Source organism: Octopus bimaculoides, chromosome 3, assembly GCF_001194135.2.
Source record: "Octopus bimaculoides isolate UCB-OBI-ISO-001 chromosome 3, ASM119413v2, whole genome shotgun sequence".
Classification (NCBI taxonomy): Eukaryota; Metazoa; Mollusca; class Cephalopoda; order Octopoda; family Octopodidae; genus Octopus; species Octopus bimaculoides.
In genome coordinates, this window is record NC_068983.1 from 91,225,407 (window position 1) to 91,242,736 (window position 17,330).

General features: G+C 36.4%; 1 protein-coding gene across 1 annotated transcript in view; it reads right to left on the bottom strand.

The window, feature by feature from the left end:
* LOC106880744 (disheveled-associated activator of morphogenesis 1) overlaps positions 1 to 17,330 on the bottom strand; it is a 135,148-nt gene that overhangs the window by 97,541 nt on the left and 20,277 nt on the right. Inside the window, exons 2-3 of the mRNA XM_052966759.1 lie at positions 13,958 to 14,133; positions 4,409 to 4,498 (exon numbers count right to left, since the gene is read on the bottom strand). Coding sequence (XP_052822719.1) covers positions 4,409 to 4,498; positions 13,958 to 14,110 — 243 coding nt within the window. The 5' untranslated portion in view covers positions 14,111 to 14,133. The remainder of the gene's footprint in view (positions 1 to 4,408; positions 4,499 to 13,957; positions 14,134 to 17,330) is intronic.

Sequence of the window (17,330 nt, forward strand, 5' to 3'; positions counted from 1 at the left end):
TATTCAATTACAGCCAATCTGATTACCATGGCAGAAACAAGAAGTCTTTACATTGAAAACAACCTATACAGGAAGCAACCTGGAAGGAGATAGAGCTGGAAATCCCCAAATGCTCAACCCAAAAATGAAATTGACTACATCCCGATTGATAAATGGCATATATTGGAGGATCATCACTTGTTACGTATGAAGGTTGTGATCAATGAAAGGAGAGAGAAAAAGGCTGTGCATATCTCAATGAAGAATAAATGTGTCAAGGCCTTTGATGTGAAACAGTTGCAGGAATCTATTAAAAAGGAAATCTGGAGTCAACTTGAAGAGCTCAATGAGGGCTACAATTTGTTGGTCTAGAAAGTGAATAACTGGTCTGTGACTTATATGCAAAAAGTTTGAAGTCTATTTGCTGATGTGCTGCAGCATAGCACATGTGAAAGAAAATTAAATTATGAATTAAAAGCAGCTCTAGTAATGTAAACATTATTAGTCATACATATATAGTGTATGTGTTTTGTATACAGGCCAAATTTGCTGCAGGATAGTATGTGCTACACCACAGCACATTAACAAATAGACTTCATTCTATTTGCATATAAGTCACAGACCAGTGATTACCTTTGTTTCAAGATGATCTGAGTATATAGTGTTGATAAGCCACAATAATTGCAATATATCAATATCTACCATTCTTGGTGATTTTGAGGTGAGTAGTCTCACCTGGTCTGTGATATTCAGATGTTTAACACTCTTCATATAGGGAGCTTCCCAGGACACTATCCTGCAGCAGATTTAGTGTATAAACAAAACACATACATTATGTATGTGCCACCAATAATGTTTGCATTACTGGAGCTGCTTTTAATTTGTAATTTAATATATATGTTTTGTACTTTCTAGCTTTTATTACGACACTCATTATACGTATGGTTTCACAATGCATGCCATCAATCAACAGTCTTTTGCCATCTTCTTCATGTAGTGCAACATGATATCAATCTTTACCACTTCATCTTGGGCTCTCTCTTCCACAAGTTTCACCTACTTAAGCATTTCTTTACACAACAGCCATCCTCCAAACACATCAAATGTCAGTGCAGTCTTCTTTCTTATGCTCTACATCTGATTTCTCTTATGCTCCATTTTCTCTCAATTCATTTGGGCTCTATAGTTCATGCAAATTAACATTACATATCTAGTGAAGCATGCTAATGTCATTTCTTTCTAGTCTTTGTAAATCCTCTACAGTCAAAACTCATAACATTGCACTTCATACACAGGTAGCTGCACTTCACTATGAGGGAGAAGTCCTTTGTTGCCTGCAATGCTTCTCACTCAGGGTATTATACTTTCAGAATTAATCCCACCCCTGCTAATTAAGTCACTTAGGTAACAATAGCTACTAACTAATTCTGGGAAACCTTCCAGAAATCTGAGTCTGTTACCTGTGTACTCTTAGTACCCATTGCTCTTGTGCCTCAGTTGTATATTAGGTTTACCATCTGCACTACACTTCTTATCTGTTCATAGTTTACACTGTAGGAAATTTCTACCTACACTTTTTCTGCATACCAACCATGGCCATTTTCCTGGCTGTAGCTGGTTCCTATCTTCAAATGAGTGAAATAAGTTAAAGCAGTTGAGACTATGAAGCTGTTGGACATCAGCTGAAAATGCCTGCCAGGATAGGTTATGCACTGTTTTCAGGCATAGTCAATCAGGTAGAACAAAGTGTTATAAAGAGTGACTGAAGTAGCAGTATTGTCATAAACTGATACAATGGCAAAAGAGATATGAGGTGGTATCAAAAAGTTTCCAGATTAGTTATGCTAATAAAAAATATAATAAATAACTTATTTACCTAAGTTTTAACATCATCCCCTTTGAAATAGTCACCTTATACAGCAATACACCAGTCCCAGCATTCCTGCTGCTTTGGAATCACTTTTTCATAAGCAAGTCAAGGACCTTCTGTGATTCACTCTGGATCTTGACAACGGTGTTAAAGCAGCAACCTTTGAGCTGCATTTTTCATCTTGATGAAGAGATGGAAGTCCACAAGTGCTAAATCTGGCAAACAGGGCCAGTGCAGAAGCAATACCATGTTGTTTATGGTGAGAAATTCACAAGTGAGGAGAGCTCAGTGACAGGATGCATTGTCATCATGAAGTATCCAATTTTTTGTGCTCCACAGATCCGGCTGCTTACACCGAATATCTTCCTTCAAATACTTCAAAACATTGCAGTAGAAGTCTCAAGTGACGGTCTGACTCTGAAGGAGAAATTCTTGATGCAGAATACCATGGATGTCAGAAAAAAATGTTTCAAAATTTCAACTAATGTCTTTAAGAGCCTTATTCCAATGCATTTCTCTCAGTTGTGTTTGAGCTAATAACCAACAATAGTTTCAATGCTTTTCACTACTATGCCATCATGCAAGAAATTGAAAATTTTTTTGATCTGCTTTTTAATGACTGTTGTTGGCTGTAGTAAAAGTGTGCAAGACAGTATAGTTAACAAAGAAGTTTTTATGAAGTCACTGGTCTTGCTCATTGTAAAAGCAAATATCTGAATGTCTCCAAAGGGGGGATTTAATACTAGAAGGCCTAAGTCGTGTGTGATTGCATCAGATAAAGTAAATAAGTGACAATAGTAGATACTGGAAATATTACATAAACATTTAATTTAATAAATAAATCTTCATCTTTCTTAATCTATATAACCATTTAATTATCATCTTCATGATCATTGGCTTAATGCCTCCTTTTCCCTACTTGATAGATTACAAAATTTGTTGAGGCAAATTTCTGTAGCAAGATGCCCTTCCTGGTATCAACCCTCATCTGTTTCCAAGATAATATATCCTGGGCATGTTTCCACCAAAGATAGAAAGCTAATAATACTACTTGCATAAGGGTGTGTCAAAACAAGGACACACATATACACATACAATGGGCTTCTTTCAATCTCTGTTTACCAAATCAACTCATAAGGCTATGATCAGCTTGGGGCTATAATAGTAGACACTTGCCAAAAGTGCCATACAATGAAACTGAACTCAAAAGTATGAGGTTAGGAAGCAAAGTCTTTAACCACACCGCCATGTCTGCATCTATAATTTCCAAAAATTTCAACCATTCTGACCTTATAGTTGTATTTTTAGCTTTTAAATGTCCATAGCGCAGTTTATACACTCAAACCAATTCCTCTGCAGAGCATCAGACAATATGCACTGTCATATTAATTGTATTTTAATATGTTCTGGGTTCAAATCCTACCCAGGTTCATCTTTCCAGGGTCAATAAAATATATATTGGAGATGTGAGACAATCAACTGCAGCCCACTTTAAAAGTCTACGTTAAAAATCTAGGTTAACTTTGTTCTTCATCCTTAGGAGGTTGATAATATAAGTGATAGGGTTATATTAAAAAAATTTCAGCCAACTGGTCTTTTTGAAGTTATCTTCCATGCCCATTTCTTAAAAATAAATTTTGTATCTTTACCAATAAGTTGTCTTTCACATACTATAACTGATTCTTTTGATGGCTACATTTTATTTTTTGCTGTTTTTTTTCTCTTTCAGGTCACCTATATTCCCATTACACATAATCTGTCACAGTGGGGAGACTCAGGACTACATCTCCCTCCCACCCTCACATTATATATAGGTGAATGGGGGTGGATGGAGTGGTAAATGTAATAAAATTCTATAGCAATCTGAAAATATATTTATAGTAAAATGGAATTAAAAGATTATGATGCAACCAATCAATAGTTCTAGTTGTGTGTGTGTGTGTGTGTGTGTGTGTGTGTGTGTGTGTGTGTGTGTGTGCACGCGTGCGCATGCACAATAGCAGAATCAGTGCATCAAACAAAAATGACACAGAAACTTTACCATTCCACCTTTACAGGGTCAATAAAGTATCAGACAAAGTACAGAGTAAAAGTTTTAAAGGCAGTTGCCCAGCATGGCTACAATCCAATGACTAAAAACAGTAAAAGAACAAAGGAAAATGATCTTGTTATTGCCAATAGAGAAGGCCACAAGCTGGCCAAATTGTTAGCCAGAAGAACACTTAGCAGCATTTCTTCTGGCTTTTTACATTCTGAGTTCAAACACCATTGAAGTCAATTCTGCCTTTCATCTCTTAGTGGTTGATGGAATAGCAGTCAAGTACTGGGGTGAATGTGAATGACTTCCCACCACCCTCAAAGTTGTTGGTTTTGAACCCTGCAACAGAATGTTGTCATCTCAAGAAAAAAAATAATTGCCAACAGAAATATTTACATTACAAGAAAGCAACCTCTTAGAAGATAATGTCTTTCAAAATTACATTGGACATAAAATGAGATGCAACAGCCAGATATATAAACAATGAAATATATTCAAGTTACCGAAATATAAATACTTACCCATTTTTTACTGCAGTATATCTGCCACTTTTTCTCAGGGGGTAGATTAAACAAGGCTTCTCGATGAGGCTTGTCTAAATCTAACTCTTCCTGAAAAGAAAGGAAAACAATAGAGATGAATTTTAATTTAAAGTTTCAAAATATGGAAAATTGATTTGAAATTATGCTTATTTCTTAAACTTTATAACTGATATGAAACACCTTCAAACAGGATCCAATTTTTATTAAAAAATATATTGCAGTAGCTTTCATTTAAAATTCTCACACTTGTTTTTCATTGGCAAAGAGAAATTTGTCTCTTAAATCTATCTGCCCATGGGCCACCTTCAAGTTTTTCTATCCAAAGTGTTTTTTAATTCAATTTTTATAGACTATTATTTATAGCCTTCCCTGCTTTGAGATTCATCATTCCAAAAAAAGAATTATTTCATATCCTCAAACTTTCTTAATTCTTATGATGTCAATAAAATACAATTCTTGCAGATAACAATTAAGTTCCTAAAATGGATTAGGAAATTAAAAAGATTGCTTGGATCCAATAGTAGAACATCTGTCATGTTTACAGATGTGGATGAGTCACACAGGTGGTCTTTGACTTTTTCTATCCAAAAGATTTTTCAACCCAATATTTTCTTACCTAACTACCATTGACCACTTATTGCCAGAATTCCCTCTTCTACATTGTTCTCAGTATGTTGCTCCTCAGTAGACCAGAGTCTTTAACCAGTTGGGCAATAAATGTCTAGGCAGGACATCAGCATTTGACCAACTACTTCATCTTTGCAACAAAAACAGTGTCCACAGTATCTCAGTCTTCTTTTCAATATAGTGGCAGTAACTCAGAAAATCACCATAAAGAAGTTGATTTGTTGTATAGGACTGCCATTTGATATTAAGTACTGCTCTCAGCAGCCTTGTATATGCACACAGCAGCCTAGTGTATGTTCTATCTAATTTTCTTTCTTGTAAGCTAATCTTTAGTTCTCTGTTTAGATTTGATTTCCAAATGGTGTCCATCTTTGAAAGAGCTGATCATGCTTTAGCAATGTGAGTTTTAAAGTCCTTCTCACTTCTATCAACCCATGTGTCCAGATTTATACCTGAACTCATGGGTTGATACAAGTGAGATACAGTACCTTAACAGAGGCCATTTTCCTGGGGATTCTATAGGTAACCAGGCAATCCATTAGCTTACACTCATGAACTGAGTCAAAATAATCTACTTTTTCCAACTCATGTCCCTTCATTGTTAATAGGTAGCTATCTTCTTGTCATAAGTCATGTACTTCATTTTGTCCTTGTCTGTACATAAGCCAATCCATAAAGCACAGGACTCAATTCACAATAAAAACAGTTGGTCTTGTTCTTTGTTTCAGATATTAATGCAAAATTTGTATCAGTGAGAAGCACTGCAGGATGTCTCCTGCTACATATCTATTGTAGTCTAAAACCAATAGATTCATCATCTTTTGTTGTTTCTTTCATTGCATAGTCTAGTGCTATTATGAGTAGCAAGGGAAGCAAGGGTGGCACCTCGAAGTACTCCTGTCAAAATTTCAAAAGACTCAGTGTTGCCATCAAGAGACAGTATCTTAACAGAGGTTTTTTTCTAGAGCACTTCAATAGCTGAGACCATTTTCTGGGGATTTTGCAGGTAATCAGGCTATCCATTAGCTTACCCTTATGGATCAAATCAAGATCCTTTCAGAAGTTTAAGAATGTCAGTACTGCTGTAAGCTATTCAATTGGACACCTCTGATGAATAGCCTTCGTGTTCATATCTGTTCTTTTGTTGTTCTACTTTTCCGTAATCCATTTTGTTGTTTGTGTAAAAAAGAATCAACATAAAACCACATTCTATTCAGTAGCATTTTGAAGTAAATTTTTGCTGCCACAGCTTTGAATGTGATGCTTTTGTAGTTTCCTGTATACTATATTAAATCTCTGTGTGAAATATAAAAATAGTAGCAATACGGAATCATAACATATAATTGCCAACCAAGTGTGGCGTCCTATACAGGAGAGTACTACTGACGTTTATAGCCCCAGGAAGACATTTCTTCCAGCTAGCTAACAAACACACATTCTGTGTCCAATTAGTATTTGTGAGGGGAGGTCATCTTTGAAAATGCTAAGATTCCTCACTGTCTCCACACATCTCTTTCATATGTTCTAATGCAAAATGTTCAGTAGTTGTTCATCTAAACAGACAGCTTTCTGAACATCAGTTGGAATCTCATCAAGCCCTGAAGCTTTGTTGTTCCTAAGTTCTTTGATAGCAAGTTTCAGTTCTTCCATCATAAGTGCCCCAGTTACAACTGAGAGTTTCTGAATTTGGATGACATCAATAACTGGGACTTAGCCTAAAACCTTCTGGAAATGTTTCTTCCAAAGATCCACTTTTTTTGCAGCACTTTTATCTTTTAACCAGCATTGGTCTTCTTACCGACTGAAATTTCAATTGTGGCCCATATTACAGGTACTATGTACAACAATATCACTAATGCCCACAAAGCAGCAGCTGAGTCCAGCATCCCACTGAAACCAAAATGTAGACAAAGAGTTTCATGAAAAGACAGAAACAGCCAAATCAAGACAAAACCTAAAAAAAAAATTAACACCATCTCAACAGTAAACTCTATACAACAAAATTTAAGCAAGTTTAATGCAACAAAAAGAAACTTAGCTGATACAGATGAGATGAAACAAAAAAATTGCTGAAAGCAAGCTAAAAGCACATGAAAATCTGACAATCAGAAACCAAATATTTAACTACTTATTGATAAATATTTGGTTTGAGATTCACCATTCCAAAAAAGGATATAAGCATCGGTCTCTTTTGCTGAATTGCTAAGATATGGGGAAGTAAACACACCAATACCAGTTGTCAAGTGGTGGTGAGGGGAGAAGTACAGATACAAAGACATGCACACATAGATATATACACACATGTATGGCAGGCTTCTTTCAGTTTCTGTCTACCAAATCCACTCACAAGGCTTTGGTTGGCCTGAGACTATAGTAAAAGACACTTGCACAAGGTGCCATACAGTGGGACTGAATCAACATGTAGTTGGGAAGCAAGCTTCTTACCACACATTCAAGTATTAGCCCAAGAGTTTACCCTATTCAGCTTATCCACAGGTATAGGCTAACAGACAAGGTGGTAATCTGGAGATTAATTTTCACATGCCTGAAAATCCATAAATATCTTCAGAGTTTTTACAATTACTAGCAAGAAGAATGGAGTAAGGTCTTTTATTACATCAATTTACAATTGTTTCATCTGAATTCAATCTCATCAATCTTACTATATTATGCAATAAAATATGCAACTATTGATTCTTAGAGTGTCACTGAAATGGCACATACCAAATCAGGCTTGTCACAATTATGTATAAAATTCATTTATTGTAGGAACTCAAATTATCAAGAATGCATACAAATATTAAGTTGGGAATGTTTACATAATTATATTAATGGATTACAAAGAAACCACTGGTTTGAATTAAATGGTCAAGGAAGAAAGATGAACAGAAAAAAAAGGAATAAAAAAACAGAAAGAAGCAGATACAAATGTTTTTGTTTCCAGGAACTATAATAAATAATTGGTTTGTTAATAGTTTCTATATCAGCATAAGGATTTTATAGCTATGTTCTTCAATAATGTCTTATTGTTCTTAAATTATACTTATTCCCATCAGCTATCTAGCTAAGAAATTCTAGACATACATTTATAGTTTTATCACTCCGGAAGCTTGTTGTCTGCCATAATATAGCAGTCAATCAGATCCTGTCTGTCTAGATGTAAGATACCACAGTATTCAGCAGTCACATGGACACACACAGAGAAAGATATCAAGGACACATATACACAGATGTTTTCAATGCCTTATATGCCATGTCTTGCTACAAGGGTCAAATGAGAAGTTCATAGGTTGACCAAGATACTCTTATGGAATGTTACCAAATTAGGTTTATTTTTCAACATAGGTTGAAAAATAAACCCCCTTGCAGTTCACTTCCCCTATTAGTGTTGCAGTGTTTGGATCTCACTAGTGAAGAAGCTTTCACCTTGTCAGTTAAAAAAAGTCTTCAACAGCATATATGACATTATCATTGCAATACTGGTTCCTGGCCAAGAGTTTTTTCATATTGGAGAACAGATGATAGTCAGATGGGGCCAAATCAGGAGAACAGGGAGAGTGATCAACCAGTTCAAAGCTACAGTCACATGCAACAGCCATTGAAAGCATGGACTTGTGTGATGGAGCATTGTTCTAATGAAAGAAAACCCCTTTTCATCAGTTTTCCTGGGCGTTTGGTTTTAATAGCCTTTTGTAGCTGTCTCAGCAGGTCAGCATGGTATCCTTCATTGATGGTGTGGCCCTTTTGAAGATAGTCAATAAACACAATAGGGCATCACCTTCCCAGTAGATGAGGAGGGGTGTTTCCATTGCATGGATTGTTTCTTTGCCACTGGCTCAAAGTGATGAAGCTAACACTCAGCATGGGTTAGGAAATGTTCGAGGAAACCAGCTAGATCTACCTCAAACAATGTCAGATTTTCTCATGATGCAATCAACCAGGTGCATTTTTTATCAAGTTTCAGAAGACATGGCACTCACTGAACAGAAGCCTTCATCATGCCAAGCTCATTATGCAGAATATTCTCAACTCTCTCGTAAGATATGCTAATAGCACTGGCTATTTGATTAATAGTCAATTACCTATTTTCCATCACCATGTACTGAAGATGATCAATGTTTTAAAGTTCGCATTTAGCCAGTTAAATTCCTTCTAATGCTGGGACATATGTAAAAGACCCCTTTCAGTCATGAATGATCATGGTGTTGCACCTAGAAACTTACCCTCCAAAGCACAAGTCCAGACAAGGTTGTTTATGGAAGACAAGTGATCATCCATGCCTACCCTCTCCATGCCACTGATATTATCCAAGGGAAAGGCAAAGGCCAATACAGCTTGGCACCAGTGATGTTGTAACTCATTTCTACAACTGAGTGAACTGGAGAAACATGAAATAAAGTGTCTTGCTCAAGAACACAACACAGCCCGGTCTGGCAATTGAACTCGCTACCTCATGATTGCGAACCCAATGCTCTAACCACTGAGCCATGCATATTCACTGGGATATATGTACTCCTGATATATTGATTCTCAAGTCCATTTAGAAATCGGATCAAATTGTGTTCCAAATCAAAATAATTAGTAATTCTATATTAAGTACATTATGTTGTATTTCTTGAAAGTTTCTATAAACTTAAGGTGCCATCTCCAAAGTTCAGAGTGTTTATTAGACAGTTTTTCTGTAGTCAGTAAACTACATAATATCTCTTCTTAACTTTAAGTTCCCATCACACAGCCAAGCAGCCCTTGCTATGGACCAGGAGATATTGAATTGAATTTTCTTTTCCATCATAAACCAGAGATGAGCTTAGCTAAAGAAGTATTGTCTCTTGGAATGATGCAATGTGGTTATACCAATGATTTAAAAAAAAAATCTATTGATCCTACAAATCTGTATTCATTCTCTTCAGTCTGGACAGAACATTATACATGTTATGGAGACAGCTGTTATCCAGTGAACAGGCACTTCAATTTCTGAAAGTGCATCTATTATTATTATTATTATTATTATTTAGTGAGAGAGCAATGCATACCATCAAAGTGACACTGAGATACAAGTATATGAAGCTAAATATACCCATCATGGCTATCAGTCTGATAAGGGTACACCAGGCACATGTATCACAAGTGATCTCATATCAAGATTAAACAACACAAGACCTTGCAGGTGGGGCCCAGTTAGAATTTTTTTCAGGTTGAGTAAACCATTCCACTCAAAAGGTCCCTGAATGAGATTTGTTTAAGGATGATGAACAAAACACCCAAGTTTCCAGAGGTGAATTATTCAAACCCCAAAGAATTCCTCTTAACACATGGTTAATATGCTCCCCTACTACTCCTGCTCGTGATCAGAGATGCACATATTGTCAGCCACTAAGGAACAAGCTCAACTGGTTATGGTCAAGCAACTGACAAACAAATCTGTGGTGTTGAGCAGAATATTTGTTGTAACCCATCTTTTATACCAAGACAAAACATGTATATGATAGCACTTCCAATCAGTTAAGATCAGAAGCCATGAGAGCCACTGCCTATTCTTATTATTATTAAGGTGGCAAGCTGGTAGAATCATTAGCATGCCAAACAAAATGCTTAGTGGTATATCGTCTGCCACCACATTCTGAATTCAAATTCCGCCAAGGACGACTTTGCCTTTTATCCTTTCAAGGTCAATAAAATAAGTACTAGTTGAACATTGGAGTTGATGACATCAACTCCATCCCCCACCCCCAAATTGCTGCCATTGTGGAAAAATTTGAAACCATTGTTATTATTGTTGTTGTTGTTGATAAGGCAGTGAGCTGACAGAATCATTACCATGCCAGGCAAAATGCTTAATAGCATTTCATCCGTCTGTGTGTTCTGAGTTCAAATTCCACCTTTCATCCTTTCAGGGTCAATAAAATAAGTAACAGCTGAGTACTAGGGTTGATGTAATCGACTTTCCCCCTCCCCCAAAATTGCTGGCCTTGTGCCTAAAGTAGAAAGGATTATCATCATCATCATCATATTTTACTTCTCAGGTTTCAGTCTTACGTACTCTGGTTGAGTCTGTGAGCATGGACAACAACCTGCTGTAAGAGGTCTCACAAGGTCTCTTTCCATAAATTATAAGATTTAGTACTTGGAAGTATTGTGGAAGATACTCAACACCCAAGCACCAGTCTCAAAATCCTAGCTGTCTCCAAGAGAACAGTTTTTATGTGGCACAAGTGCTTTTGAAGTGACACCAGCAGAGAAGGGGAGTAATATTGAGGGATGTAGCTTTGTGACCTAAAAAAACATGAACTTTTGAAAAACCCATAAAAAATAGGAAAAAATCCAAATCCAGCAAAAAAAATGTATTAACAGAAATTAAACAACTTGCCTTTTAAAAATCAGTAATCCAAATTGCTAATGTCTAAAAATTACATCCTGTAGACAGTAACTCTAAAGAACTTCATGAACACCTTTTACACAGCAGCAAGGTGATCAAAATATTGAGATGCTGCAATCTTTTGTTGCACCTGCATTGAATAATTTTCCACAACTTCACGTGATGGTGTGACATCGCACACTACAATAGGATGGTGCAACATTGCACACAGTAGTGTGCAATGTTGCAATCAATGGCAGGTAATCAATGGCAGGTAATCAATGGCAGGTAATCAATGGCAGCTATGCAAGATTTATTTGGATTTGTCCGTTTGTAATGTTTTCTTGTGGGGATACCTTTAGAGTTGGGTCTACACAGCTTGGCCAAGGACACTGGATGAAGTGAAACAAAAGAATTAAAGATGAAATTTGTGATACACCAACTGAGATGTTGCACCAAATAACGGGGAACCTCAACGGTGGAGTGGCAGAATGCATACATAGAGGAGGACATCATCTACAGTATGTAATTTTCAGACATTAATAGTTCAGATTACTGATTCTTAAAAGGCAAGTTGTTTAATTTCTGTCAATTAATTTCTTTTTTTTTGTTTAATTTCGATTTTTCCTATTTTTGTTGGGGCTTTCAAGAGTTCCTGTTTTCTGTGTCAATCTGTATAATATGGGAATAGAAATGTCTGGCTATAGAGGAGATACTTGGCTATCCAGTTGAAAAAGAGAAAAGAACGATAGATTTAGAGAGACAGGTGATGGTGGAGATGTTTTGGAACATACCCACAAGGTACAGTGGGGGTGAAAACAAGTGGTACAAAGGATTGGACAGGGTGATTGGGCAGGAGGATAAAGAGAGAGGTTTCATAGGAATGTGGGAAGAGATGATCAGAGATGGGGAGATGCTTAGAAATGGAGCAAAGATGACTGTAGCAAGTAATGGTGAGATATATGAGTGGTGCAAGTGGTATTATGTTAGATATGTGAGGGTATTGAGAGTGATTGTGTGCAGGTAAGCAAGTGAGAGAGAGCAGAGTGACAATGCATTGGGTAATGATCATGAGAAGGAAGGTGGGTCACAAGGGACTTTTAATGGGGTGGGGGAAACTTCTGTTTAAAATCGTATGGTATTTATTGGATTTGAAGAAATGTTTATGCAAAACATGGAAAAATGCCTGAGCAATTTTGGATGATACATGGAAGGCTTTAGTATTCGATAATAAATGGTACCACACTATAAATGCCATCTATCGATGCACCTAAGTGCAGCATTCATAATCAAGAGTGGACACTTCCTTAGCACCAAATACAAAAGAGAGGCAACTCCAATCTTATCATAGTAACCCTTTTGTCTGCGGTGAGAATACTTCCCCATGATTAACTGCCTTCTTATGGATTCAAATGTCTCTCAGTCACTGCCTAACACTTCTAATCAGAAATACACACTCACACACAAAGTGGATGAAAATGCACAATAACATTAAAACAATTGTTCTAACCTTTTTAATATTACATTTAGGTATGTTAAAATTTTTTACATTTCATTCCAAACAGTTTACATTCATCAAGAGCTCATCAACGGAAAATGAGAAAAATAGCTGCTATGGTAGTGGAACTAGAGAGAGAGGAGAAATTGTTACAGATGGATGATGTATGAGTGTATCAAGTTTCAAGACAAAGAGTCTTCAATAATGAATTTAAATAGAAGGTAATGATCTTTAAAATATTAGCAACAGAGGCTGTATTATTACCGAAAGGTAATATTTATCCACACTTAAACATGGATCTTCTTTTAGAACAAACCATATACTGCAGTAGATACCATGAGAGAAACTTCCATATTGGTTTTTGGTGCAAAATGCACTCCTGTTTATATCACTAGCAGGGAGATAAATCCCTGCCATCTCTAGTGCTGTCAATAAGGAGTGTTAAGTCAGGAACTTGTGTGACAAGTTAAGGTTTTTAAATAAGCTGACCAAGGGAGATTAGAAAGCAAATAGATGGGTAAAGGTATCATGTTAAAAGATAAGGAATGGAGGTGTCATGTTAAAAGATAAGGAATGGTTAGTTGAACTTTGATTCTTGAGAGGTCATATTTAAGTGCTTAATGTGGCCGTCTAGCACAAGACAGATAGATAGATATATACACACACGACAACAGAAGTTGCACATACCTCTCCCCTTTGTACTCTCTTTCTCCCTGGAGCCACTTCCTTTAGCATCCATCCTCATTCACAATATCATACCTTCCCACTGATCTACTCTCCTTTCTGTGCCTCTAGTTATTGCTTCCTCTCCTCTGAGCTACATCTCAGGACTGCCACACATTCAATGAGTATAAAGCAAAATTTTAACATCGAAGAATTGTGCAAATTACTAGATTATCTATCAGTTGAACTCAATGCACATAAGACATGCTTATCAGAATGAAATACTGAAGAAAACTAGGAAATGAAATAAACTCGCATGCATACGTAAATGCACAGAAACACATAATAATTCACAATACAAATTAATCAAAATTCCTAAACTCACAACTAATTTTTCAAATTTCTCATTCAATTCATTTTCATCAGTTGGCATTGGTATATCCAGTGTCATTGGTTTGAGTGTATGGCCAAATTCAATTGTAATCTCAGGAGGTCGACTGCCACCAAAACACCAACAAAAACCTTGTTTCCCCGTCATATTCACTTCAGTTTTCAAAAGTTCTGAAAAGAATGAAATATAAATTAGCTTTTACGAAAAATATGCTTGTTTTATTTCTTCAATAGAGATCTTATTTTGCAAAAAGATTAGATAACATTTTTAGTCTGTTCGTTGTCGAAGTATTACTGCTTCATATTTCATTGTGCATAATAGTTTACTAGGTTGAGCCAATCCCGGTAAGAAGCTGACAGTCTGGCTATTGATATAGTCTAGCTCACTATCTCTGCATTAAAAAGAGACATATGAGCCAATGATAAGCTACATTCTTAACACAATCTCAAAATTAACAACAGTGCTTTGTAACTGGGGTCCATTAAGATTTTGCCATTAAAATTTATGTGCAATAAATTGGTTATATTTCAACAATGCACAAAATATTTTAACAATCTTTTTAATACAATTCCTATTAATATTTAATTATAAAAATATGATAAGATTTTTAAAATATCAACTGGGGGTCTATAGGGAAATGGTTGAGAACTATGGATTTACAGTGAGAGAATTAAATCTTAAGACCATATACCCACAAAATAGGAACAGTGACATAGTGCAAAGGGTGCAGATTGCGCAGGGTGGGCACTTTCTTTGTGTGTATGGGGAAGGGAACATATGTTGTAGGTGTGTTACGTTTAAAGACGGGGGAGACTAATTTGGTTACTACACAAGGTAACTAAAATATGACAGTGAAAGATATTGTTTAATCAACTACATCTATGCAGCACTAAACTTAAGCTAAGAACAAAAGTAACATTGAAAAAAACAACTAAACAATTGAAATACAAGTACAATGTAAAAAAATACAGATGAAATATGGGTTATTATTTAGTCTATATTTTTCATATTGCCCTTATATCTCAATAGTTAAGTTGTATGTCACATATCTGGGAAGCAGAATGACAAGCAATGGCGATGCAGAGACAAATGTAAACTGTAGAATTGGCAAGGCAGCGGCAGTATTTAAAAGACTGACAATGCTTTGGTATAGCAATAACAAATATAGAGCTGAAGATTCATCTGTACAAAACAGCAACACTGCCAATAGCAATCTATGCAACTGAGACCTGGAAGACGACAGCAAAAATCACCCATCAACTTGACGTATTTCATCAGCAGTGCCTCAGAAGGATCCTAAGAATCACTTATCAAGACAGAGTGACAAATGAAACCATTCTCCAAGCAGCAAGAATAAGGCCCCTACATGCAATTGTAACCGAACGACAAATGAGAATGGCTGGACACATACTAAGACTGCAAGAGGAGAGGCTTGCCAAAACAGCCATGGGCTGGATGCTGTGGGAAGCTAAGAGAAAAAGAGGCCAGTCAAGGAAGACATGGCATAGTACCTTCAAAGAAGACCTACGCAGACTGAACATCATCTGGGATGAAGTATACCGGTTGGCCAGAGACAGAGATAATTGGCAATCACCGACTGCTTGATGTGGTGCTCCAATGGACCCAAGAGAGAGGTCATTGTTTTAGTGTTTCACAGTTTTAACTATTCAAACAATGTGTTCAATTTGCTTTACAAACCATTTCTTTGTGGATATGTGGTCTTGAGATTTAATTCTCTCACTGTAAATATCATAGGTAGTTTGTTGATGCATAGAAAAGGCTCGTTTGTTCATCCAGCAAGTCATAATCAATTACTAACACTAAAAGTGTTGTTTTCATCATTATTATTATTATTATAAATAGGTGACAGTTGAGCACTGGGTTTGGAGTAATTGACTTACACCCTCCCCCAAACTTGTTAGCCTTGTGCCAAAATTTGAAACCAATATTTAAGGTGACAAGCTGACAGAATCATTATCATGCCAGGCAAAATTAGCAGTATTTCATTCATCTTTACATTCTAAGCTCAAATTCCACTAAGGTGGACTTTGCCTTTCATCCTTTTGGGGGTCAATAGAGTGAGTACCTGTTGAGCACTGGGGTCAATGTATTTGACTTATCCCCTCCCCCAAAATTGCTGACCATGTGCCAAAATTTGAAATCATTACAATTCTACTATTTCTCTCCAATCTTTACATTCTGTGTTCAAACCATGCTGAGGATAACTTTGCTTTTCATTCTTTTGAGGGTCAATAAAATAAAGTACCAATCAAGTATAGGTGTCAATGTAATCAACTAACCCCCATTCCTTCTAAAATTGCTGATCTTGGGATAAAATTAGGAATTATCATTATTATTAAGTCAGTAAGCTGACAGAAATGTTAGCAGATAGGACAAAATGCTTAGTGACACTTTATATGAGTCTTTACATTTGGAGTTCAAATTCTATCAAGGTTGACTTCACCTTTCATCCTTTTGGGGTCAAAAAATAGGTACCAGTTGAACACTGAAGTCAATGTACTTGACTTACCTACTTCTATAAAATTACTGGCCTTGTGCCAAAATTTGAAACCACTATCATCATCATCATCTTGACTCAGAATCAGTTTTATTTTTGTAGAGTTGATGTAGGTATCCACATGATTTCAATAAGCCACCAAGTGCTCAAAACCCTTCTGATGATCTCTCCTGTTCCTAAGAGGCAAGCTTTCTGTAGAAGCTCTTATGGGAAACTATTCCAATACCCTATATCCAATTGTCTATTTCATTACTCACAAGTATAATCTTTACAGATTTCATGTTCCAAATCCTTGCAATCTCAAATTTTAAGGGTTCTATCTTTTCAACTTTTCATCTGCTTGCTTCACAATCCTAATATTAAATGGACACGATGGATCAATCAGTAAGTAAATTCAATATTCCTTGTCTATTAATATCTGGTTTGTTATATTCTATTTTCTTATCTATGTGAATGGGAAAATCCCACAAAATCTTGCTTGTTTCTGACAACTCCATTTTGGATAAAACTTCCAGTGTAAACTTTTAAGCAGATAAGGAAAGATTTGCCAATGTTCTGCGCCGTGAGGACCAAAGACTAGAGGTATTTCGTGTTGCAAGACAGTGTAGGAGAGAGAATAGTGATGTTGTAGGAGAGAAATGTGTTCGCATGGATGATGGTATGCTTGCATTAAATGAGGATGCAAAGAAAGAGGTCTGGAGATGCCACTAGGATAGATTGCTTAATAAAGAGAATGAATGGGAGAAAGAGAGCCTGCCGTATGTCGACCCAATAGAGGGACCAGCTATCCGAGTTGATAGTACCAGGGTAGATAAAGCAATTAAGAGTATGAAGACCGGGAAAGCCCCC